Consider the following 24,694-nt stretch of genomic DNA (forward strand, 5'->3'; position numbering starts at 1 on the left):
TCACACCCCAGACGTTTACATCTCTTTAAAAATATGAACCTTTTCAAATAGAAAGATCTAACATCCTACAGCATAGCTATGCATTCAGTTCACTGATACAAATACTTCCATACAACCACTTGGTTCTGCAATGACGTGGGGACATTTGATCCCTTCATCCCACCACTTTCTTATTATCCATCCCTTGTCATTACTTCCCACCTTCTTCACCACAGATTCCATTATCATCAACATAGTGCCCCTTTGCAAATACTTTCAACTCCCAGTTCCTTCTTTCTCTCAACTGAGTTTGCCTTACAAAACCCCAATCCACGTACGAACTCACCTTGCTTCAGACGTTTTTTTGCACCTAAACAGGAAATTGTTAGTACTCATAGGAATCACACAGATGACCGTTTTGCTTTAAATTCATAATGTTCTACCTGACCTTTTCCACCTTTATCTCTCAGCTGGTGTCCTTCCCCATACTTTACTGAGTAGAACTAAGCGAAAAGAAGTCAATCAGAAAAGGCTACATACTGTATGATTCTAACTATATGACCTTCTGAAAAAGACAAAACTATGGAGACAGTAAAAAATCAGTGGTTGCCAGGGGTTGGGGTGGAGGAAGGAACGAGCAGGCAGAACACAGAGGATTTTCAGGGCAGTGAAACCACTCCATATGATACTGTAACGGTGGATACGTGTCATTATACATTTGTCCAAGTCCACAGAATACACAACACCAAAAGTGAACGGTAATGTAAACTATGGACTTTGGGTGCTTATGATGTGTCAATGTAGGTTCATAAACCGTAACAAATGTACACTCTTTTGGGAGATGTTGATAATGGGGGAAGTTATGCATGTGGTGCGGGCAGAAGTTATATGGGAAATCTCTGTACCTTTCAATTTTCCTGTGAACCTAAAACTGCTCTAAAAAATAGTCTTAGGGCTTCCCTGGTGGCGCAGTGGTTGAGAGCCCGCCTGCCGATGCAGGGGACACGGGTTCGTGCCCCGGTCCGAGAAGATCCCACATGCCGCGGAGCGGCTGGGCCCGTGAGCCATGGTCGCTGAGCCTGCGTGTCCGGAGCCTGTGCTCCGCAACGGGAGAGGCCACGACAGTGAGAGGCCCGCGTACCGCAAAAAAAAAAAAGTCTTAATTTGAAAAGTCTGTATTTAAAGGGTAGTTGAAACTGTTATTAATTCATAAACGGAAGATTACAGAGAAATTGAAATGAACTAACTAAATCTAGATATATCAAAATAGATTAATCTCAAATACATAATGTTCAGTAAAAGCAGGATGCAAAGGATGCTATAGTATGATATACGGATATGTGAGTTTTAAAACAAAGTAACATACATTGTATGCAGACGCAGAAATGTAGAAACGTATGTTAATGATAATACAACTTCAGAATAGGAGAACAGAGAGGAGGGGGAAAGAATAGTAGATTGGCTTTATCTGCCATGTTATAGTTCTTTTTTAAAAAATGCTTCCAGTAAAAGACACCAGAAGAAAGGGGTATAAAATGAAAATGTGGGGAATGTTAAAAAAGGAAAATTAAATGGAGACAGTAGGTTCTAGACATCAGGAGAGGAAGGAGGTATATTTTCAAAAGAAGGTCATAAAACACAGCAACCAATTTTGCAGACAAGTCAAGTGAAATGAGGATTAAGAAGCTCTGCCTGTTATCAGTCATAAATTTTGAAGAGAGTTTCAGTAGAATAATGGGGGTGGGAGCCAGATGGTGGAGGGGGGAGAGGAGAGACTTGGCACTGAGGAAGTGGAGGCAGTGAGAGCAAATGGCTCATTCAAAAGAGGTGGCAAGGAGGAAAAAAAAGAGAAAGACACACAGTAGCGGGGATGAGAACCAGTTAGTTTGTCTGATGCTTCAATTTCAGGCCAGGTGGGTACTCAAATAACTCAATTTTTTTTTGCAAAACATTAAGTCTTTATATTATCAAAAATAAAAGACAGAAATAAATACCTTTTTTCCTTAAGGGAATATCTGTAAACTATCTCATATGTTAATATGGCATAAAATAACTCTAGGAGCTTGGTTCAAATAACATGAACAACAGAGCTGGAAAAGTTGAGAAAAGGTGAGCCATGAGAGCTAGGGATTTCCCGGTTCCTGGGTGTGACGCTCACCCAGGCAGATCCCCACAAAGCGGGCATCTTGATGTAGTCATCCAGTCAGGATCTGACCTTCAACCTTGCAAACTTAGAAATTTAATCTCATCAATGTGAATACAATTAGCGGTCTCGGGAAGCTGATTCCTACTAACAAAGCTCATCAGAGACCACTGTTTAAGCCACTTTACTTATTTATATATGACAACATTAACTATCACAGCTTCTAAATTATGATGTATTGTTTTGTACCCTTGTATTAGACCTTATGTAAGGTCTAACACAGTACATGCAATCCTGGCCTGTTACTGAAGATTGCAAAAATATTACCTTGTTGAAATCATCAGCACTGCTCTGATTCATCAAACCCTGATGTGAATGCTAGTTCAACCTTTAAAAGAAACTTTTAAAAGACTATATAGAAAATGAGTTGTTTGTATGGAATCTTCCTTAGTATAGTATCTTTAAAATGAAACCAATTCTCCATGGAAATAAACTAGTGTGTCTTTCATGAAATTCTATAAAACATTTCTGATGGCGCACTTAAGGGACTATCATTAAACCATTTATTGCTGTGTAGGCGGTGAGTTTTAAAACATTTTCTCAGACATAAAAAGCATAGTTCTTTTGGACCTACACCAAAATCTTTATTTTGCACAGCTCATTCTATTCAATGTGTATAGCACCCTAAGATGTGGTAAAACTTTGAAAGTAATTATTAAAGAAAAGAGAATAAGGAATTACGGGGTTTGTTGGGAAAGGTACAAAGAGTCTGTTTTCAGAGGCTATTTGAAAATGTGTACGGGAGCTGATCAGGTGCAGACAACACAGGAGGAAAAGCCTCAAAAAAGCTTTTCTGTCCTTTGAGTTGGCAGTGGTCCTGGGTAATGCTTTTTGTTCAGAAAGTTTGTGAGCATGGGTCTCTGGAAAAAAATATATTATATTCTGAACCATAAGATTTTAGGACTTCTCACTGAAAGGACAGCAATTATAAATATCAAATATCTTTAAATCTTTATTTCCAAATTTAGGTTCATGGTTATATTTTTAAAAACCTCAAACAAACTCAAAAGGAAAAAATAGACATTTTAATAATATTTTGGATACTATAGTTATGATATGTAGGGACTATGATTCAACTCAATATAACTAAAATTATGAGCTACTTAGGTATCCTAATATTGGAGCTTTGTTGCATTTGTTTCAAATACATCTTAAAGAAGAGTGGATACTTGTTGGCTTCTTCCACAGCATCCATTTCCCCTTTTTTTCCAACCAAAAGGACCTCATTTTCCACAGGAGAACTCCTCACGCATCCCCAGCAGAAAGCAGCTGTGTGGCTGAGAGGGCAGATCCCACCCCCATGTTAAGTCCAGCAGAGCATCTTGCACTTGATCACAGTGACTGGTTCAGGGATGGGCATGTATCACATTTTGACCAATGAAATGTGAGCAACTTACTAAGTCCTCCAATGAATGAAGTTTCTGTGCTCTTCTGTGAGAGCTTCGGGGACCTGACATAGTGTGAGAAGAATGTCAGGCCCATTAACGCTACCATGAGGAGATCTAGCATATACATGAGTCCAGCACCCAGAGGAGGACAGGGCTGCAAGAATCAAAATGAACTTGGTGTCCCGATGGCATCATGTACCTATAAATCAAGACTCTGACAAAGCCTAAAATTAGAAGAGTCTGTGGACAGTTTGGTTATGTGAATTTATATAAACCTTTGCCTTTTCTTTTCCTTAATCCACTTCGGTTCAGGTTTTCCATTATTTGCAAACAAAAGCCGGCCAGCCCACGTGGGGAGGTAATTTGGAAGACTGGAAGGCGATTATGTTCGGGAGATCTGAGTCCTGGTTCAGTTCTACCATAGAGTTATTTGTGTAATCTTGGGCAGGTTTTTTAACCACATCCTTTAATCAGTTTATCCATGTATAAAATGAGCATTAGTTCTAGAGGATTTCTAAAACACAGTACAGACAGGCTAGATGTCTACCTCTTGGATACAAGGAATAATCCACTAGAACTGCTGAAGTGCTAAAATTGGAATATTCCAATTCCTGTGATTCCATCCAAGATGCTGCCTCCATTAAAACTTGAGCTAATTGTACACAACTCTACTCCAATGTCTGCCAAGCCAAACCCACACGGAAAACCACCTCATCTACTTCCCTTTATTTAGAAGTTATGTCATTACAGGGTAAAATCAAGAGCAGGAGCTGACACTCCGCCACCAATGTTTGTAGAACTGATAATGGTCAGGAAACAAGGTTCTCCATCTAGTAGTGTCCTCCTCATACCCAGTTAACTTGGCAACCTAAAGCAGCAAGAAATACTGACCACAATGGGCCTAAGAAGCCCAGCTATGCAAAGAGAGACACTGTTGCCAGCAGTAACTGTGTGGTAAAAACACCACTGCATACTTTTCTTTTTGCTTTCCTATGGTAGTTAGTGAGACACACACACACACACACACACACACACACACACACACACACACACACACACACGGTTTACTATTCTTGTGGAGAATGGTTAGCTACTTAAGAAAAGCATGTCTTATTTATTTGATACTGTATCAAATAACTTTTTCTACTTTTTGGCATGTCAAACTTTCATTAAAAAAATTTTGAATAAGTGAGTGGAACAAATGAAACCCCTCTGCAACATTCATATTTATAGAGAGGTCTCCTGTGTGTGTGTGTTTCTTTGGAAGGGTGTTCATAGGAAGATAATTTAAGATAAAGGTGTATCAACTGTTAGAATTCAGAATGCCCGACTGGGCATTTCTGGGCATTTCTGATGTGTTTACAGTCATCTATTCGCATAAGTTCATTTGCATGCAGTGGAAAGAGACTAGAAGAGGGCCTTTTTCTTCACCCATCCCCATGGTCATGTTTAAACTCTGAGGACAGGGAGACAGCTACAGACAGAAGCAAGAAAGAGCTGTTTTCAGAAGGATTCTGAGACCTGTGTGCACATGCAGCACTCCTTCAGAACCCAACTATAAGCTCTGCTAGAGACAAGGAGAGAGGCATCCTCCTCACTAGTGATCTGAATGCAGTATGGCTTTAGCTCAGGGAAGATACTGAGAATAGATGATCATTATGGCAACCTTGACAGCCTGAAGCTCTGGAAGTTTTGAGAGACAGCCCCCTTCTTCCCACACACTCCCCCTCCCCAGACATTGATCTTACAGGTATAAGTCCTGGTGCTGGTAGAGAGGGCCACCATGAAGAGAACGCCCAAGCCTCTGTGATCAATAAAGAAACACAGAATAGAAGAAATGAAAAGACACTTGGTGAGTTACTGCAAAAAAAATCCCAGGTGGACTCCCAGAATGACCAAGAAGACTTTGAATGGGTTATGGAAATCCTGCATGAGGCAGATTAGGCATGAACCAGAGAAATCTGAGTTGTCATTGTTATGACTTCCTTTGTACCCTCAAGTTATGACAACTCCTGGGCAAACTTGGATTACATATATATTAAAGAGCAGTCCAATAACAAAGTGTGCCAAGAAATGTTTCCAACAATGTAAGGCTTTGTTAATGTTGTCACAAGAAATTTATTCTATATGGTGCACGATCCTCCACAAGTCCCTTTCTTATCTCCGCCCATGTAACAAAAGAATTGCCTTGATCACAAATGAATGTTTTGGGGCTGAACACCTTGTTAAGAAGTGGAAATACATTTTAAAAATCTCTTTTACAAAATTGGAATTATCTTCTGACCCTCCTAACATTTCCCTACTTCAAATATCCCCAAATCTTAAATGGACTAGAACCTTGAATCACCCACTAAAGTGCACACTGTCAGTGCTCCACCCAGATTTCCTAAGATTGCTTTCATGGCTTCTGTGCACTTCTCTCCTGGCTTCATGTGCATTTACTTCCAGAGGCCAGACCTACATTCTTTTCTGGAATACTGCCTACCCTTGGGCTGGCTGGGCTTTTCCCTCATTCACAATGGGCTGGAAACTTGCCTCCCTGAGCCTTCCCTGAAGAGTGACAGGTGGGAGGTTTTGAAAGCCCAGTTCCCTTGCCTCGAGTGAGGACAAAACTGCACGGCATCAACTCACACAGCAGCATTCCCCGTGGGGTCAGACTGAAGCTACCCTCAGCGAAACCTAGCCTGCAAACTCACCCACGCTTGGTTTCTCCCCTTTCCCCTCTTGCTTCTCTCACTTCCTTACTGATTTCACTTGGAAACAATTCCTTAATAAATCACAAACAAATAAATCCTTGCTTCAAGCTGTACTTCTGGGGACTCTGTCCTAAGACACTCTTCTGAACAGAAAGGTCTATAAAGAGATCCCTGGACTCAGAGGGGGTAATATGATAGGGATAGTCTCACAAAAAGGTGGCGTAAACTGTCACCATCCCAACATGATTTGGGGAAGACTGGAGAAGCCTTTCTTTAAGTATTTGACTGCCACTAGTATTGGCAATGCCTACATGAGTGACTTATTCTGTAAGCTCTGGGCCTTTACAGAATAATTATCCCATACCCAATTACCCCAGTAAAGAGGCATGGGTAGCTCAAACCTTCCTCTCCATGACCAAAATCACCAAACCGAGTTTAGCCCAGGCTTCTGAATGCCACAACTAGATCACTGTGGTGTCAGGGAGAAAGATAAGCTCCTGTGCTACAGTCAGATAACGGGGTCATTCCTGTGCTTCATTTCCTGCTGCATCATGGAGCCTAACTGAAGCTTCAGGGCAGCAGCCTGGCTAAGGTACCAGAGACAGGTATTTCATTTTTGAGTAAACAACCTACTTTAAAGCAACTTTGGCGGCAGCAGTGACTGCTTACCCAGGTATATTTACAGAGGCCTGCACAGGTCTGTGGAGAGGGGCAGAAGCCCCATCCCATCCTTTGCATCATGTAAAAGATGATCAGATGAAATCAGATGATAAAGACTGCAGTTAGGCTATGGCTAGCCACAAACAAGTAGGACACAGGCCCCTTTGAAAGGAAGAAGTATTTATGATCTCTGTCTTAGTTTGGGTTCCCCCAAAAGCAGATCCTGAGGCAAGAATTCAAGTGCAAGTAGTTTATTTAGGGAAAGCCAGTAAGGGAGTGGAGAAGTGTTACAGGAAGGAAGGCAGTCGACGAAAGGTGCACTATACGCCAGCTACTCTGTTGAATGACTGGAGATAGCCCACCTGAATTATCCCACCTGGTTGATGAAGGGGATGAGGTATCTACAAACCTTCCTGTCAGTCACTGACTGAAGACGGCTTTCTGAGGAGGTTAATTCCCCAGCATTTCCAGCCTGCCACACATACATAGAAAAAGCCCTCAAACACAGATGCACATATCAACAACTCCAAGTCACTGGAGCACACTGAAATAGATTTGAAAGAACTAGAAAATGGTCATTATTATACACCTACTTACCTAAAAACTGAGCTGGAAGGGACATACAATTAGCTAGGTAAAAAGAATGACCAAGGCCTTGCATTTGCAGCACACCCAGAAAGGATGTGCAGGGAGGTTTAGGGCTCATGGTGGATTGACTTTCCGGCAGTTTTCACAGAATGCTTGGTAACATATTTAAAGTGAAAATAAAGTCAGTTGATGGGTTTGAAAAGGATGGGCTTTGCCATAAACTTTAAGTTAAATCTGCAACTCCAAGGTTTGAAAGAAAATACAGTTAAAGCACATAAACAAAATACTATGTGACAGGAATTACATTCTTTATAATTAATAAATTTATAATACAAAAACTTAGGATTTTAAAGTAAGCTTGGATAAGGAGGTTTCAGTTAAAAATTTTTTTTTAGTTTAAAAAAATTTAGAAGCTAAAAGAACAAAAAAAGTGTTTGAAGATTACTGTAGCTTACTGCTAACACTATGCTTCCAGAATGTTTCTAGAGTCAGAATTCCTAGTTGCCAGCTTGAAAGCAGAAACCTGCTTGAGCTGATTCAAGCAGGAAGGGAAGTAATTGAAGGATATTCAGGAGCTCACGTAATTGTGAGACAGGCTGCAGAACAAGATTCAGAAGTTACATAACCACATAGCACATCCCAAACACACAGCAAAACTGGGTTAGTACCCTGTGGACACCACTGCAAAACAATACAGACTGAAGCTTGCATGCCCCATACTGCTGATGTGCCCATGTGCCCTGGATGCCACCAGGAGTATTAACGGCATGGCTCCTTCATGAAATTGCTCTTGCTGCAGCTGTGTGACCACAAGAGCGCGTTCTCTGTAAGTCAGGTAGTCATAAACAGCCTAGATCTCTCTTGCTATAAGAAAGAGCAAAAAACGTACCTGATATAATGAGCTCTGTTGTCCCACCCAAACTCATAAAGAAGGGAATTCTCAAGAAGTTAAGAGAGCTCTGATGTTGAACAGCTGAAAAACAATAATAAACACCCCTGACAAACGGTTGTCTTTAATTTGAATTACCACCTTTTGTTTTTCAAAACAACTCTCTGCTGAGAATTTCTTTTAATCCATTGTGTTATGACGTCTGTGGTTTTTAATTTAGTTTCTGATGCATATGTTAAAATGCAGATCGTTATTTTCTGTCATTATTTTTATGCATGAAAAATCCCACTGCAGGAGTTATCACATGGGGTAATGACTTGGAAAACATTTCTTCGGTTCCACAGTGACATTCCAACAACAGGAAGGAAGGGAGAGAGGGAGGAGACACCACAGACATTCTTCTAAAGTCTTATATATCTGAGTTTTGGCTTCTTTGTTATTCATGATGCAAATTCAGAAAAATGGAGGGATCATATCTCAAAGCTGGTCAAAAATGGGCATTATGGTCATATCTGAGGCTGACCAGGATGATGAATTAGCTCACTTTCCTGGTGGAAGAATGAGTGGTGCAAACTTTGTAGAGGACAATTTGGTAATGTGCATATAAAAGCTTTAGAAATCTCATTTGTTGACATTAGAGAACAGAGGTCTGTACAATTTCTGTAAAGAGCCAGATACTAATTATTTTGTGGGCCATATGGTTTCTGTCACAACTACTCAGCTCTGCCATTGTCATCCAAAAGCAGCCAGCAGAGATAATACATAAATTAATAGGTATGGCTGTGTTCCAATAAAACTTTATTTACAAAACAAATTGTAAATTTTGTAGTCTGAGGGCTACAGTTTGCCAACCCCCGTTAGAGGTGTTTAATATTAACAACTCAGATGCCTAATACGGAAGAAAAAATAAAATAAATGCACCAGAGGCATTTATTGTTGAATAAGATTTTTTAAATTGTTGAATCTGCCTCTTTGTAACTGTCCTAACTAAGTGCCCACACCGGGGCCATTAACTTTAAATGACCTACCTCTTGTTTATATCACCGTCTTTATTTTGTCATTCTATTGGGCATTTCCCTTGGACAACAGTGTTAAAATTGCAGTGGAGCTGGACTGCTTAGGTTCAAAGATTGGCTTTGTTATTTACTAACAAAATGACTTTGGGGAAAATAAAACCCAGAGAAGAAACCAGCAGAACCACGAACATGTTCACAAGTGAGACGGAGGCTGAGAAGAACACCACTGAATGCCTCATCAAGACTTAAGACTTCAGTAAAGGTTGAACACGCACCTCTCCTCCTTGCCCTGACAGCCTCCACCTTATGATAACACCATATAATGGGTAAGAAACACACATGAAGTAAATGGTAATCTAGGTTAAAGAAACCCATGCTTTACACCGAATCTCACTGTGGAGGAAATTATAGGGAGAAATTTAGAAAGACTTTGTGCCACAGAGAAAGACGGTCATGAGCAGTAGTACTTAAATTGTTCATAAAGGGTCAAATATTCTCCAAATCTCCTAGGTATAGTACAGCTACTTTCCTCAATGACTTTCTTTAGTCAAAATCCAGGAAGATAATAAATTAAGTGGTTGCATTATCTCCATTAATTTTCTATTGCTGTCATAAATTATCTCAAATTTTGTGGTTTAAAACAAGAAAACTTTATCGTTTTTACATTCAGTAGGTCAGAAGTCTGGTATGGGTCTGACTGGACTAAAATCAAGGTGTTGGCAGAATGTGTTCCTTTCTGGAGGCTCTAAAGGAGAATCTATTTCCTGTTCACTTGGTTTACTGGCAGAATTCGGTATGCTTGCCTTTGTGGGACCAAGATACCTGATTTCTTGCTGGCTGTAAACTAAGGGCTGTTTCCAGCTAAAGACAACCAGCTAAAGTCCTTGGCTCCTGGGCCTCCTTCTCCAGCTTCAGAGCCATCAACAGTGGAACCAGTCATCACATACATCTCTCAGACCCACTCTCCTGCCTCCCTCTTCCAGTTTTAAGGATCCAAGTGATTAGAGTAGGGCCCACCCAGATAATCCAGAATATTCTCCCCACCCCAAGGTCTTTAACCTTAATTACATCTGCAAAATCCCTTTTGCCATATAAGGTAACAATCACAGGTTCCAGGAATTTGGATGTGGACATCCTTGGGGGGCCATTATTCTGCCTACCACAATATCCTATTCGCTTTTGCTATTCTTCCCAGAGGTACTGATATCTGAAAAATATCGAGCTGCCTTTGAGTATATTCTTGGATATCAATTCCTTCTGATCTTTGAAAAAGTCTGCCTTACAAAGGCAGACAATGACATATCCATGGATATGGGCTGATGATCTGTAGATATAGACTCAAATTTTGTTTTGTGAGTAAAAGTTACTTTATTACTAATTACTGTAAAGAGCACTGAACTAGAATCTAGGAGGCCTTCACTGTAGGCTCTGCTATGTAACCCTCAGAGTCACTCAGCTTCTTTGGGACTCAGTTTCCTATCTACAAAATGAGAGAAGTGGACTTGGAAATTCCTAGATTTCCTTCTAGCTCTTAAAATCTAGATCCATGGTTTGAAAAAAGAAAAAAAAAATGGTAGAGGTGGGAGTGTAATTCTATTTTATGTATAAAACCAAATAATGGCAAAACTTATAAAATGAGAATTTTTCAGAAATAGTAAGGTAAAGCTTTGATTTTCTTTTACTACATACATATTTTTATGTAATTCCAGGCATCTGCTTTCCATTAGTGACTCAAGGTAACTTAGTTTTTGTCAAGACAATTCTTATATACTTCACACTACCACACCATTTATCTTTCTGTACTTTCTCACATTATTCATACCTCACAGCCTAACCTCAGTATATCAATAAATTAGCTTTGATCTCTCGCAATATAACGTCTGCAACAAGTCTAAATAAACCTGTTCTTTCAGTGTGGATTATACCGTCACGAGTGAGTTCACGTTGAAGATCACAGACTTATTAATTTCTGCCATCAACATCATTTTCCAAGTTTGTCACGCCAAAATCACAGTAAAAAGGACAGTACAAATTTTATCTGTACTGCAATCCAAGCCGCTAAAGACATTCATCTTTAAAAGACAAGCAAAAATAACAAAAACAGCAAGTCAAGCACTCAGCTTAAAACAATGCTGCTTAATCTGCTTTGCAATAGTGATTACATAAAAATGGTAATTTACACACACAAACACACAAAAGAGATTGAAAAGGCTGAGGTCTGGGTGCTCCACTGGATTAGCTGTACTCTTCACATACTATTTAAATAAAGCTGCCCCAAGCGGTATGAATTCAAGCATCCTCTTAGGGCAAAGTCAGAGGTGACAATACCTGCCTACCTCAACCACAGGAGGAGATAAGTAAAATAGGGGCAGGTTAACCAAAGTCCAGATCTGAAGTGGAATATCAGAAGTCTGTTGTGCTACAGCACTGTCTGGTGTAATATGAATCAGCTCACATGTGACTGTTAAACAGGGGAGTAATGTTGGAATAGTGCAGAAAGCAGGGTGGTACATACATCATTTTTCCTAGCACTTTAATGTCTTGTGCTACCAAGAACCAACAGCTGAATATAAAGTCACACAGCTGACTGCATGACCACTCCTGGTCTGGAGAAATACAGTACCCAAATGACACCTGTTCACTGTGTGGCATCCTATTCTTCCCTCGGTTTAGCTCAGCCATGTGCTCCATTTTGATAGTGCTTATTTTGCATTTCTCCTAGATCTGCACAAAAGCAACAACAGACAATGGGTCAGAGCCATCTGTCTCTGGCATCTCTATATTTCCTGCAAACTTTACAACTGCAAAGTTTACAGCTGCAACGTCTGAGGATGATGCTCTCCTGCCCTTGCTTCCATCACTCAGCAGTGTCAATTCTTCCATATACCATCATTTTTCAAGCCCCCTTCAACTTTCTTTAAAGGTAAAACTCTCTAAGTTACTATAGCATTTCTTGTTAGGAATTTCACATGTCCTTTTAAATGTGCTATTCTCATTTGGATTGTTATTGTCTCTGTTAATGCTGTCCAGTGGTTCCCAAACTTTGCTCATGTTACCATCACTTGTGGAGCTTTTAGAATCCTGATGCCCAGGCTCTCCTCACACCATTTAATTCAGAATGTCTGCGAGTGGGAACCAGGGCATCAGTAGCTTTCAGAGATCCCCAGCTGTTTTCAATGAGCAGCAAAGTTTGAGAACCACTGCTCTAGTTCAGTTGTTCAGGGTTTGAGTGGTCTTTGCCAGACCTATTTTTTCCCTAAGGTCTGTTATTTTAAGTGAGCTATTTTTTTGAATGTGAGGATTTTCAGGAATGTACATGTCACATTGTAGCTGAAATGTTTATATTACTGTTTCAAGTTTCCAAAATATAAATAATGTAAAGAATGCATACACGTATATGTAAGTATTTTATTAATATGCATTATCCTTTATAAACGACACAGTGGGCTTCCTGAGATAGACTGGTTCTCCAGATGTTTAGGGTAAAGTGTTTGCCACTGCTAGTGAACCCAGCGTGTCTGGTGCCTCACCACTGGCTGGTGCACAGTATGTGTCACACCTACACAGTTCTACAGCTTGGCCCCATGTACTTTATTAACAAGCAGCCCTGTCTTTTCCTGGGTCTCCCTACTCTTGCCATTCTGCCAGTTCACCAACCACTATCACTGTGCTGCCTGTGATTTGCTGTCTGCCTCCCTGCCTTTCTTAACCACTATCTTTGAATCACGTCTTCCGCCTTTCCATTCCTACTGCTACAAATCAGAAACTCACACGTGGAGTCCGGCTAGCCTTCTAATCCTCACTTCCTACCTCCACTGTAAATAATTAATGTCAGATTAATTTTCCTAAAGTGCATTTGTACTTTTTCTCAAGCCCCAATTTAAGTCTTACCTTTTTCATAAAACGTCCAAGATTCTAACACATATCCACCTTCCCCTTCCTTAAGCAATTAAAATGTGCACTGCTCAATTTATCCAATCAGAAAAAAAGGCAGTGAGCAAAATAATGTAGTAGAACAAGCTCTGGGACTGAGTAAAAGGTTACCTGTGATGTAAACTATGTCCATGAGCAATAATAACTGACATGAATCGAGTGCTTATTATATGCTAGGCTTTACAAGAATCACTTTTAGTCCTCCAACAATTTGATGATGTAAGTACCATCATTTCTCCATTTTGTAGATGAGAAAACAGAGGCAAGAAGGTTAAGTAATCCACTCAAAGTCCCACAGGATCCAAATCCAAACAGGCTAGCTCCTGAGATAGTGTTCTTAATCACAATCCTATACTGCTTCTCGATTAGCAAGTTAGTTTAATTTTTCCCATCCCTTAAAAAATGGTGTTAAAAATGCCTGTCTTAATACCTTAAAAGGAAAAAAAACCCCATAATATATGAAAAACACTTTGTAATTTATACTGTTAAATGAACTAATATTTCCACATCAATTACCTTTCTTTATATTTTGGGATATCTATTATTTTTCCATACACTATTTCATAATTAGAGCTCTGTACCTGTTCAGGAATTTCCTTGTAAGGAGATACCAGGGTTTATTTATGTCCTTTTCTGCCTTGGAGAACCCTAGAAAGATCTATTCAATATATACTGCTGATTGGTTGACACTTTTGGAACTTATAGGAATACAAATCAATAAAAATAAAAGCTCATATCAAATTAGGTTAAAAGCAGTATTTTAATTTTCCAATAATTATCGTCATTTTTTCCCCATAAACCATTCACAGTAAAGTGCAAATTCAGTTTCCTCAGAATCTAGTATGAGTATGATTCTTCAGGTTAATGAAAGAATACATGATACAAAGGGAGGTGAGTTATGCCCTGCTTCTCAGGAGAATCATTAACCAGAGAAAGATCCACTTTACATACCTTGGTTTCTACTAATGCAGCGGTCCCCAAACTTTTTGGCACCAGGGACCGTTTTCGGGGAGGACAATTTTTCCAAGGGTGGGAGAGGGGTGATTCAGGCGGTAAGGCGAGCGAGGGGGAGCCATGGGGAGTGGCAGAGGAAGCTTTGCTGGCTCGCCCACCAACAGCTCACCTCCTGCTGTGCGGCCCGGTTCCTAACAGGCCCTGGACCGGTAGCGGCACCGCAGGCCAGGGGTTTGGGGACCCTTGTACTAAGGGAAAGTAACTCCAGGAATGTCAGATATCTAGGGAACTCCTTTCTACTCTTTCCCATCTCTTTTCTGCCCTATTTTCGATAAATCTTGGCTGTTGTTCTAGATACGTGCCGTTGGATTACTAATGAGAGAGAGATTCATGAGTGGGTTGGGAAACATAAGAAATACTGAGCCAATCATAAGTGAACTACATATAAAAAATTTTAGTTATCTGCTCAAAGTTTTGATTCAGAACTAATGGCATAAAATGAGTGCTCCATTAATAAAACAAAAAACATTCCAGCATACTTTTACTCCTCAGTAAAGAGTGACAGAGTATGGGTAGCGCTTTGAGAGAGTTTTGAATTAAGCTCAAAATCTCACGGTACCCCTACTTAACTTTTTAGTTGTCAGATGTTTATATTATATCATTTCCCCCTGTTGGAACTTTAACTTAATTTTCCATTATGAGGTGTTGAACTCTCTATGTCTGTGTACTTCCAAGGTCACAACGCTAATTTAGATAAATCACATATGTAATGTTTGCATCCAGATGTAACTCATTTTTGTCTTATTAAAGACTTTTCTTTATCCATAGGCTCTCTCCACATCTGTGATCATTAGTGACTACAGAAAACATAGTTTTAAGACGAATGTAAAAATTTTCAAACCGAAGAGATTTTGTGATGCTCCATAAACACTGCACATCTGTCATTTATCTGGCATATTAATTTAATGGAAACCACACAAGGTCATAAACTTGTATTATGATGAAATTAGTTCTGTAAGTTACTATATAATGTAAATGAACATTTTCACATATAAACACACTCTAAGAGATGAAACACTACATGGGTTATTGATTTTAAATACTTGGCACATTATTTTTTAAAAATTCCTTACTAATGATACCTCATTTATCACTAATTAGTACTTTGGCTTTTTGTGCAATGTCTAACATTTGCAAACCACACAGTATCTTCATTTTTTTAATTTATGGAAGATACTTTCATTTACCCGCCCTCCAGCATCCACCCCCCCCCCCAAAAAAAAAAACGGGACATGCACCACCTAATTCCTGACTACATGTGGTTTCGAACAGGTCAGAGTAAGTTTAAGTATATAAAATATTAAACATTTGGGAGTGATCTGTAGGTAATTTTGTGGGTATGCTGTAATGAAAACATATGCTGGATTTTTCAGAAGAAAACTGCTGACATTGCAAGAGTTTTCAAATCCTCAATTCTTCAGTTAAGAAATCACAAGTCTAACTGAAATCATAAGGCAATTTTGTACAAAGGGGAAATAACTCTCACTGGTATTTTGTACATAGATTTTTTCCTAACTTCAAGTCCTTTGAAGTTAGGGTACCACAGTAAAATAAATGACGTTTTCTAACACATATAAATACCCCAAATGATAAATGTAGCAGGATCTAAGGAAACTGAGGCCCAAATGAGTTGACGTTGCTTGTGCAAGGACACCCACACGATATGGTTAGCAGTGTTGGACTAGAACCGTCTGGTCCTTACTTAGAAGGCTCTTCCTGAATCAGTCCTTTCCAGGACTGCGCAGCAGACCTGCAGGCCTTTTAGCTACTAATTTCACCCTGAGGGGAGGGAGGCTGTGGCGTGGTAAAGGGAAGACTGTTTTCTAAGGGAGACTCACACTTTTCTGTTTGGATTGTTTCTTACATAAATGAGTAACAACGCCTCCGCGATGAAGCACTTTTAGAGGCAAATGCAAACTGTGCGAACATGCTTTTTGTTGCTGTGTTCTCCAGGCGTATATACCATATGATTACAACGTGTGCAACTTTGCCCTAGGCTATTTAGCTTCTAGAAGGTTAATTTGCGGCCCTGTGGCAGGAAATTAGGGATTCCACTTCCCCGCGTCTACACTTCATACCAGAACAGCACTCATCTCTCTATTTCACGTGTGACGAAAACACCTTATTCCGTTGTCTCCCGCCTTGCCCGTCTTTTCTCAATATTTCCCCTTCGTAACTTCTGCCACATGGCCTTCCACTCCGCTATGAAGCCCGCTCGCCCACCGTCTCCCCACTACCCCACCTTCCGAAGGCTTCTTTCTTTCTTCCACCGCCTGCTCGCTTTGTCCCTCTCGGCTTCCGAGAACACCGCCCAGAAACACAGTAGAAATATACTGCGCACGCGCATTAAAACTAGTCGCCGCTTAGCCTCTTGGGGATGGTTGGCCGGGCTCTTTCAGTCTCTGATTCGCGGAGGCAGCAGTGCGGTACTCTCGCGGTATTTGCTGCCGCCAGTCGGCGGGAGCCGCCGCTAGTTCCTGGCGGGCTGTTTTAGCTCCTCTTGTCGGCGGTCCTGCTCTGTTGCCAGCTGCCGGGCCGAGCATCATGACGTCTGCCTTGGAGAACTACATCAACCGTATCCTCGAGCCGGCCACCACAGGCATTTGCTGGTGCTGTGGCGAGTCCCGCGCCTGCACCGGAGAGGACCGGTGCTGGAGAGGCAGGGGGTCGGGATCGGCGGGTGGTTGCGATACCCGGCAGCTGCGGGGCCCGGTATGCGGGTGCAGGGGTTAAGGATCTGGGACCCACCAATCCCGCCCCTGGGGCTGGAACCTGCCGCTTGTACGGGCCCAAGGTGTCTTTTATTTTTAATCTGAAAAAAAAAAAAACCCACCAACGTGGTTATTCCAAACTTTTACGTGTCTCTATAGAAATCAGGTATTGATTCATCCTTCCTGTTTCCCTAGGGCCTATACGTTCAGGTTTGGGAATAAGAGGAACGGTTTAACTAGCGGCAACGATGGTCATATAAATCTATGTGTTTTATTCATAGGCTTTGCTCGTTGTTCGAGGATAGCAAAAACTTTACAGATGGTGCAAAAATTGAATATCTGCCCCTTTACCACTTGAAATCTCAACTTCTTTGTTGATGGAATTAAAATAATGCTTGCTATTGTAATGGATCGTTTTGAGGGACAAATAACTTTAAAAAGCCCATGTGAATTACCCTATACAGCTGTTACTGTTTTAAAGTCTAGGAACGGAACACTGCATTGTGCTCTCATGTACAAATTTGGGACAAAAGTGAAATGCCAAAGGCTTTTAATGATGCAAGCATATTGGTACCTGTGACATTGAATATAGCTTCTTTTCTTTTGAATTCCAGAAGCCAGGTCCTGGAAGACAGTGTCTTAACGTGCTTGAAATCATTCAACATTGATTAGTTTAGCAACGATCCAATTTTCGTTTTAGAGATAAAGAAATAGGTATAAGAAAGGGAGAAATATCTTGCTCAACTGTCAAATTGGCAGTATTCCCCAATAAGAAAAGAGTACCAAATACCCCAGCTGTTTTAAGATAGAATACACTGACCACACACAGAAAGGGATGCTTTTTCTGTTTTTTCCCTTTTTTAAATTCTGTAAATGTCACACCAAATTGAAGAACATAAAGTTTTTATGTTGTAAATGTGGCTGTGTTGAATAGTTATATCTTAATTCTGTTACCTTTTTCCTAGTAATTTAAACCGTTTCCTTACCAGATTTTAAGTTTTCAATTTACATGCGCTGAGATACGCTTTCCTTGATTCAGTTATCAGGAACTGTTGCTGTCATTACTTCTGATGGGAGAATGATTGTGGTAAGTATTTGGCATATTCATTCTCTGCTTTCTTGTAGGCTTATTGGTTGTTAATTTTTATGTACAACCTCTGATCTCTAATGACTAGGCACCACAGTACACCTGCATTGCAGTTTTCTTATGACTCAGGTCTTTATCTCTTTGATAAATAGCTGCCAATCCATATTTTTTTTTCATTAATAAACATTGTAAGTTACATACAAGGCTTCTAGAAGCTAGGATGGGAAATAGATTCTGCCCTCAGAGAACTTCTAGTCTAGTCTGCAGATACCTGCCTGTATTTTATAATATTTATCTTCCTCCTCCATCTTTTATTTCCTCCCCCATTCAGTGTTCTGACAACCACTACCAGAATCATATAATTTTTTTGAAATTTTGTGTATGGTTCTTAGAAACTTTTTTAAGATTTAGATACTACATCTATAAAATAATGAACATTTAAGACTTGTATGGTGTTGATATTCTTCAGATATTCTTAGGTTGTATGATCTCTTGTTTTTTTGTAGAATGAATTATGATGAATGAATAAATTTATTTCATCTCATTTGTCCTTTTATCACAGTATCCCATTTTAATTCCAGAAAAATCTTGGATTCTCTCCTTGACCTGTTCCTTGATCTGAGGAATTTATCCCATGATTTTGGGCTACTTAATTTCTTCGTTTATTTCTTCATATGATTGTTCCAAAAAGTTTCCAAAAAGTTTTAAGGCTGCTAAACTTTCTCTATTGTCTATCTAATTCCTATAGTTTAGTCTTTTATTTTCCCATTCTGCAGTTCTGTTTTTGTTTGTTTTGTTTTTAATCCTTGTGATTTTTTTCTCAGTGGATCCCTAAGTGACGATTACCAAAGTGTCAGACTTTGCCATTTATTAAACATATGTCATGTACCAGGCATGTTACGTGTGTTATCTCACTTAATCTCGGTACAGCTCTGTGAAAAAGAATTAACCCTGCATTCTAGGTTAGGAACCTAGCTCAGAAAAAGTGAGTTACTTTCCCAGAGTCACGTGGATATAAGTGGCAGAACCAAACTGGGATTTAAGTTGAATTTGACTCCAAAAGCTAAGGCCAGTTGCCTTGCTTTCCTCTTAATCAAGAGAACAATCATGTTTTTGGTTTTGTTTTTAAGGTACTTCACATTGTATTGAGTCAAAAAATAAGGACAGTTTGAAATATTTTAATCTCATCTTAGAAGCCTATTGCTATTAACAAATATCTGTAAATAGTTTTTTATTTTGTAAAAACCTCAAGTTTAAATTTTCTTGTTTTTGTTAACAGGATAGATGATAAATTGGAAAATTAATTTTATAGAAGAAGGAAAGCCATTTAAAAAGAGCATTTTTAAGTACTAAAAGAGCATTTTTGAGTACTAAAGTTCAGTAGTTGTGTATTTCTTTGACACATGGTTCACTTTATAGAGTAGTTGCATGTAAAATGAAGCCAAGAGGCTATGTATGGATGTGGTAACAACTTTTTGCTAGTTCAGTATAGTAAATACTCCATATTTTGTTTCTCTTCCTAACATTAACTAATGTTTCTCTTCCTAGCTAACATTTTATTTCACTCTAATTTTATATATTTTGAATTTTAAAACATGAAACTTTAATGAGAAATTTAACCAACCAAAACCAATGTAAATTGATGTTTTTCAGAAACTTGAATAGCATCTGAGTTACCATGTTGTAATAGGCCCATGTCTTCCTTTTTTAAGAACCATGATTCTTCATAAAATTTTCTCTGAATATATCCTTCAAGTGTTTGAGGCCCATCAAACACTTTGGCAGATACTAAGTACTCATTAAGCCTTAGCTATAACTACCAGTTGAAGTTTGTGTACTAATCTGAATCTCCGAAAAGTGGTAGATTATATTTGCTTGTTCACAGTAGTATAATATAGAAGTTTAGTGGTCTGGCTTTGAAGCAAGCCTTTCATGGTTCGAATTCTAGCTCTGCTAATTTCTGCCCATGAAACCTTGAGGGATTACTTCTCTGTGCCTCAGATTTTCTTGTCTGAAGTGGGAATGTTTGTAGTATCTACCACAAAGGGTAGAGATTAATTGAGATAATGTGTGCAGCATGTTTACTAGCATGTAACATGAAGTGATACTGTTACATTGCTATAGCTGCTGTGTAGTGGACTATTTCCCTTAAGTTTCCCTTGTTTTAGTTTGTATTTTTAGAATATTATCTCCTGGACTACCTGGGCTTTTATGCTGCTTCCTTGGAAATAAACTAGTACATAGGTGTCCTTTGTAATTCTCAACAACTCTGCGCACTAGTCAGAAGTGTGGTGGGTTCCCCACCGCCCCTCTTAAAAAACCAAGAGGTAAGTTTGGTGCCTGTTGATCATAAAGAGGTATTGTATTTTATAGAGAACTTATATATATTTAAAATAGGTACTTCTCTTGGAGTACCTCACAACTAAAATGGTGTCATTGAATTAACACATTCAGGTAAACCAGAATATTTGTCTTTTTCTCTTGAATGTTTTCTTTACAGGGAACACTGAAAGGTTTTGACCAGACCATTAATTTGATTTTGGATGAAAGCCACGAACGAGTGTTCAGCTCTTCACAGGGAGTAGAACAAGTGGTACTGGGTTTATACATCGTGAGAGGTGATAATGTGTGAGTAAAATATGTCTTTTTTAAAGGCAAGTTAAATATACTATAGGTGTACTGCCTTGCTATATGGAGAAGAGGTTTCTATCTACTGAGATTTGTCCATATTTCTAATAGTTAAGTAGCCCGGATAGGGTCCAGAAAGAGCCCTGCCTTACACTGAATACTTCATTGGAGAGGCTTCGTAAAATGTTCTTCCAAAATACCCCTAATTCCAGAGGAACATAAATATACCTCCAGGGCCCAGGGCTAGGGTTTCAAAATGTCTTTGAAATCTCTTGTGTGAACAGTTTTAAATAATGCTTTATAACATAGCTGTATTTATCCATTACTTACTTTTTTCTTCTAATTTTTTAGCATAATTGGCTTACTTAAGATGTCCCATGTTTATGTTGTAGCCTCAGTTAACTTGTGACATTGATATGGCAGTTTGAGAAGATATATTTTAGTGGTAGCAATTTAAGAAAAGTGCAACAGTGTAGAACAGTACTGTCCAATACAACTTTTGGGGATGATGGAAATGTTGGATATCTGCATTGTCCACTATGGTAGGTACTAGCTGTGTGTGTGGCCATTGAGTACTTGAAAAGTAGCTGGTGTGACTGAACAACTGAATTTTAGATTTTATTTAATTGTAATTAATTTTAATAGTCACATGTGGCTAGCAGCTTCTGTATTAGTGCAATTATAGAGGCTAGAAGAGTGTTGAATCAGTTTCCTAGTGAGTACTGTTTAAAATTAAAACATGGCTGGAAGGCAGCAAAAGATGTATTAGCATCTCAGATTATTTTTTTGGACAAGTAGGATATGGAAGATAAAGGAATACTTTACTCATTTTATTTGTTTGTCTTAAGAAAATCACCTTTAGATGTATAAATCATTTGATCTTTAATCAGAGGTTTATAAAATATTCTATAGAGATAATATTTAGGTGAAGTGAGCTGTAAAGGCAAAGCAGGTGGGGCCCAGGTCTCCTGACCAGAACAGCACTGATTGTTTATATTGGGGCTCTGCATAATAATTGATTTTAAGATGATTTCTCCTACTTTAATTTAAAAAAAAATTTTTTTTTTGAACTTCAATTAAAAAAAATTTTAAACATTGCTGTAGACACAGTGGTATGCTGGAGCCAGCTTGTACTGGCTCACGGAAGCAGGTTTTTATATTTTGGGGAATTTTGCAAGCTGGTTGGTTGATGTCTTTTTGGTAGCTTGAAATTGGCCATAGTGGGGGTATCTGCACTATGGATAGCAGTCAACACTGCAAATCAGCCTCCTCCTTTTCCTTGGAGAGCTAGTTTTAAAACATTTTCCAGCACTCCACTGTCTTCCATAAGAATTTTAAATGATACTAAATTCTTAATGATGGAATTAAGATCTTGATATGTTTCATATTGAGAAAACTTAATATATTCTCCTAAAGTTTGGTACTTCCCATTTATTAGAGAACTGAAGACTGTATACAGTTTAAAGCAAAATCGGGCAAATTCTGTATAACATTTGTCTATAGAATTTACTTTCATTAAAATCAAACAAATTTAAACAACCAATTTTTTATGTAATAATGTTTCATACATGTCCCATGGTCTGGATGTAACAATGACTGTATCCAGCTAGAGAGCCATGGCTTGGTTACCTAGCATGGTATTAGTGAAAATAATGTTATAGGTGTTATGTTAGTGTTGAATCAAGGAAAAATTTGTTGGCTTTAACCCTTGCCAATCACAACAAAAAATCATTTGTTAGATACCTAAGTATCTGTTCTATTATTATCGTTATGTGTGAAGAATTGTACTTCTTTTTGGTGTTGGATTTAAATTGAGTCAACTGAGAAATCATGAAAGGAAAACTAATAGATTTTATATGTACCATTGATGGATTTAGTTCATTGAAGTTACTCAAATAAAGACTCGTGATCCAGTCACATTATATGCAGTCTGTTCTTTAATATTCGTTCCTGTAACAATGTTGCCTTCAGTTTATTTGGGTTTTGTGACTTTAAAAGTACAATTCACAACCTTATGAAAATGTTTGTTTTTCACCTTAAGTAGTAGTTCTTTTATACTGTCTTCTCTCAGTTTTAATCAGAAATGAGATTGTTTTAACTGATTTTTTTTCCCTTAAACAATTACAGTGCAGTCATTGGAGAAATTGATGAAGAGACAGATTCTGCACTTGATTTGGGGAATATTCGAGCAGAACCTCTGAACTCTGTAGCACACTAAGGATAAACTACATATATTGGACATCTGTAAATCTTTGTACAGAAACTGATTATTCTGAGGATGATGGGCAGAATTTTTATGAAAGTGTAATTGTGGATTTTGACTCCATATTGATTCATTGTAATATGATATGTAAATTAAAATATTTCTACATTTTCTTGGAAAAAACTTTTCTTTTTGGCCTAAATCATACATTTGGTAGCTTGGTTTTATTTTTCTATTAAATAGTATAAAAATCTAATGATTATTTTGAGAACTTTTAGAAAAGACATTCTGCTATTTTGATATTTATGGAAAACTAGTTGAAAAGAGAAATTCAAGTATTATATAAATTAAGCATACAAATACCATCAATAGTGCAGGATACATATGTTTCTGTCCCTGATTTTTAAGAAAGTCCCAGGAAGGTAAATCTTGTCTTGTGCAGTTATCTGAACCATCCCCATTTATCACACTGCCCTGGTGGCTCCCTAGCACTTTAGAAGTGTGGGTAAAAGTGTGTTTGGTTGAGAAAAGGAAAAATGCTAACAAAGTTATATATTACTTGAAAAAATTGATTCCATGCGGTCTTAAAAGCCATCTTATCCTTTAAGAATTGGGGAATTTCTAGTATTAAAGGAGTTTTTTGTTATTTATAAACGTGAGTAAATAAATCTTAAGTTTATATTGAGGCAGTGCTTGCTATTATTGTCAACAACTTTTCATGACTCCCTAGTTCCATAAACCTGATTTCCAAAGAAGTAAACCTGTTTTCTCCAAGCATGTCAGGCCTATTCTTTGGTTGATTATTGTAGTGAATCAATTAAGTAGATAAATGTCCCTCATCTACAAACAGGCTATTTTCTAAAACTCCCTTGTACAACTGGTTGTGTATACTTTTTCAAGAATCCATAGAAACAGTGCTATAAGCAGTGTTTAGATATCCAGGCTAGTCCACAAAAATTCTCATCAAGTCATATGTAGGCCAAAGTGTGTAACATTGTGATAACAATAGAAAAATATTTACATTCTTGTAATTCAAACAAAATTTCAATAGTTTTTTTTTTTTAATGAAAGTGTTTAAAATAGGAGTTGGCAAGCTTCTTTCGTAAAGATGCAGATAGTAAATATTTTAAGCTTTGAGGGCCATATGGTCTCTGTCACAGCTACTCAAATCTGTTTTGTAGCATGAAAATAGCCATAGATAATACAAGACGAATAGCCGTGGCTGGGTTCCAATAAAACTTCATTTACAGTAACAGGTGGCAGGCTGGATTTGGCCAGTAGGCCATAGTTGCTGTCCCTTGGCTCAAAATGAAAAATACAAGCTCAATAAGAAGAGATGATGGCTAATTTGTATAAATTCTGAAAAGGGCTTCTGGAATGGATCCTTTCAGAGTTCAGAGGTGGGTTTCATCATATTTTTTAATATTGAAAACCCTACTTATTAAACATGGCAGTTTTTTGGTTCACAACTAAAACATTTTCCAGAGGAAAATATCTTCACATTTTCACAAAAGCAAGACTTGTAAGGAGAGAACTGTTGAGATAGTTTTGGTCATCAAGCACCATTACCCAGAATAACTTGGCTGATGTTCTGATGTTTAGGGTTGTCTCTGGGAGGATTAGAGGAAGGCTAGGTAGTACCGGCTATTCATAAATATTTGGCTTTTGTAGTATAAGGTTTTATGATCAATTTAGTAAT

At 38.5% G+C, this 24,694-nt stretch overlaps 1 protein-coding gene and 1 long non-coding RNA gene across 2 annotated transcripts in view; one reads left to right on the forward strand and one right to left on the reverse strand.

The window, feature by feature from the left end:
* Positions 1–16,669, reverse strand: part of LOC307191784 — a 173,143-nt gene extending 156,474 nt beyond the window's left edge. The window contains exons 1-2 of the long non-coding RNA XR_013829834.1: positions 16,609–16,669; positions 8,404–8,487 (exon numbers count right to left, since the gene is read on the reverse strand). This is a non-coding gene — a long non-coding RNA (uncharacterized lncRNA). The remainder of the gene's footprint in view (positions 1–8,403; positions 8,488–16,608) is intronic.
* A 154-nt stretch (positions 16,670–16,823) lies between these two features.
* On the forward strand, positions 16,824–23,132 carry LSM8 (LSM8 homolog, U6 small nuclear RNA associated). Its single transcript, XM_079931022.1, has 4 exons — positions 16,824–16,941; positions 18,124–18,164; positions 20,665–20,792; positions 22,920–23,132. The coding sequence occupies exons 1-4, from the start codon at positions 16,911–16,913 to the stop codon at positions 23,008–23,010; spliced, it is 291 nt and encodes a 96-aa protein (XP_079787148.1). The 5' UTR covers positions 16,824–16,910; the 3' UTR covers positions 23,011–23,132.
* The last annotated feature ends 1,562 nt before the right edge of the window (positions 23,133–24,694 follow it).

The sequence above is a fragment of the Stenella coeruleoalba genome (assembly GCF_951394435.1).
Source record: "Stenella coeruleoalba genome assembly, chromosome: 9".
Lineage (NCBI taxonomy): Eukaryota > Metazoa > Chordata > Mammalia > Artiodactyla > Delphinidae > Stenella > Stenella coeruleoalba.

Coding starts and splice junctions, on each gene's coding strand:
- LSM8 (XM_079931022.1), top strand. CDS start 16,911: ATGACGTCTGCCTTGGAGAACTACATCAACC. Junction 16,942..18,123: donor CTTGGAGAACTACATCAACC/GTATCCTCGAGC, acceptor TTCAGTTATCAG/GAACTGTTGCTGTCATTACT. Junction 20,793..22,919: donor ATCGTGAGAGGTGATAATGT/GTGAGTAAAATA, acceptor AAACAATTACAG/TGCAGTCATTGGAGAAATTG.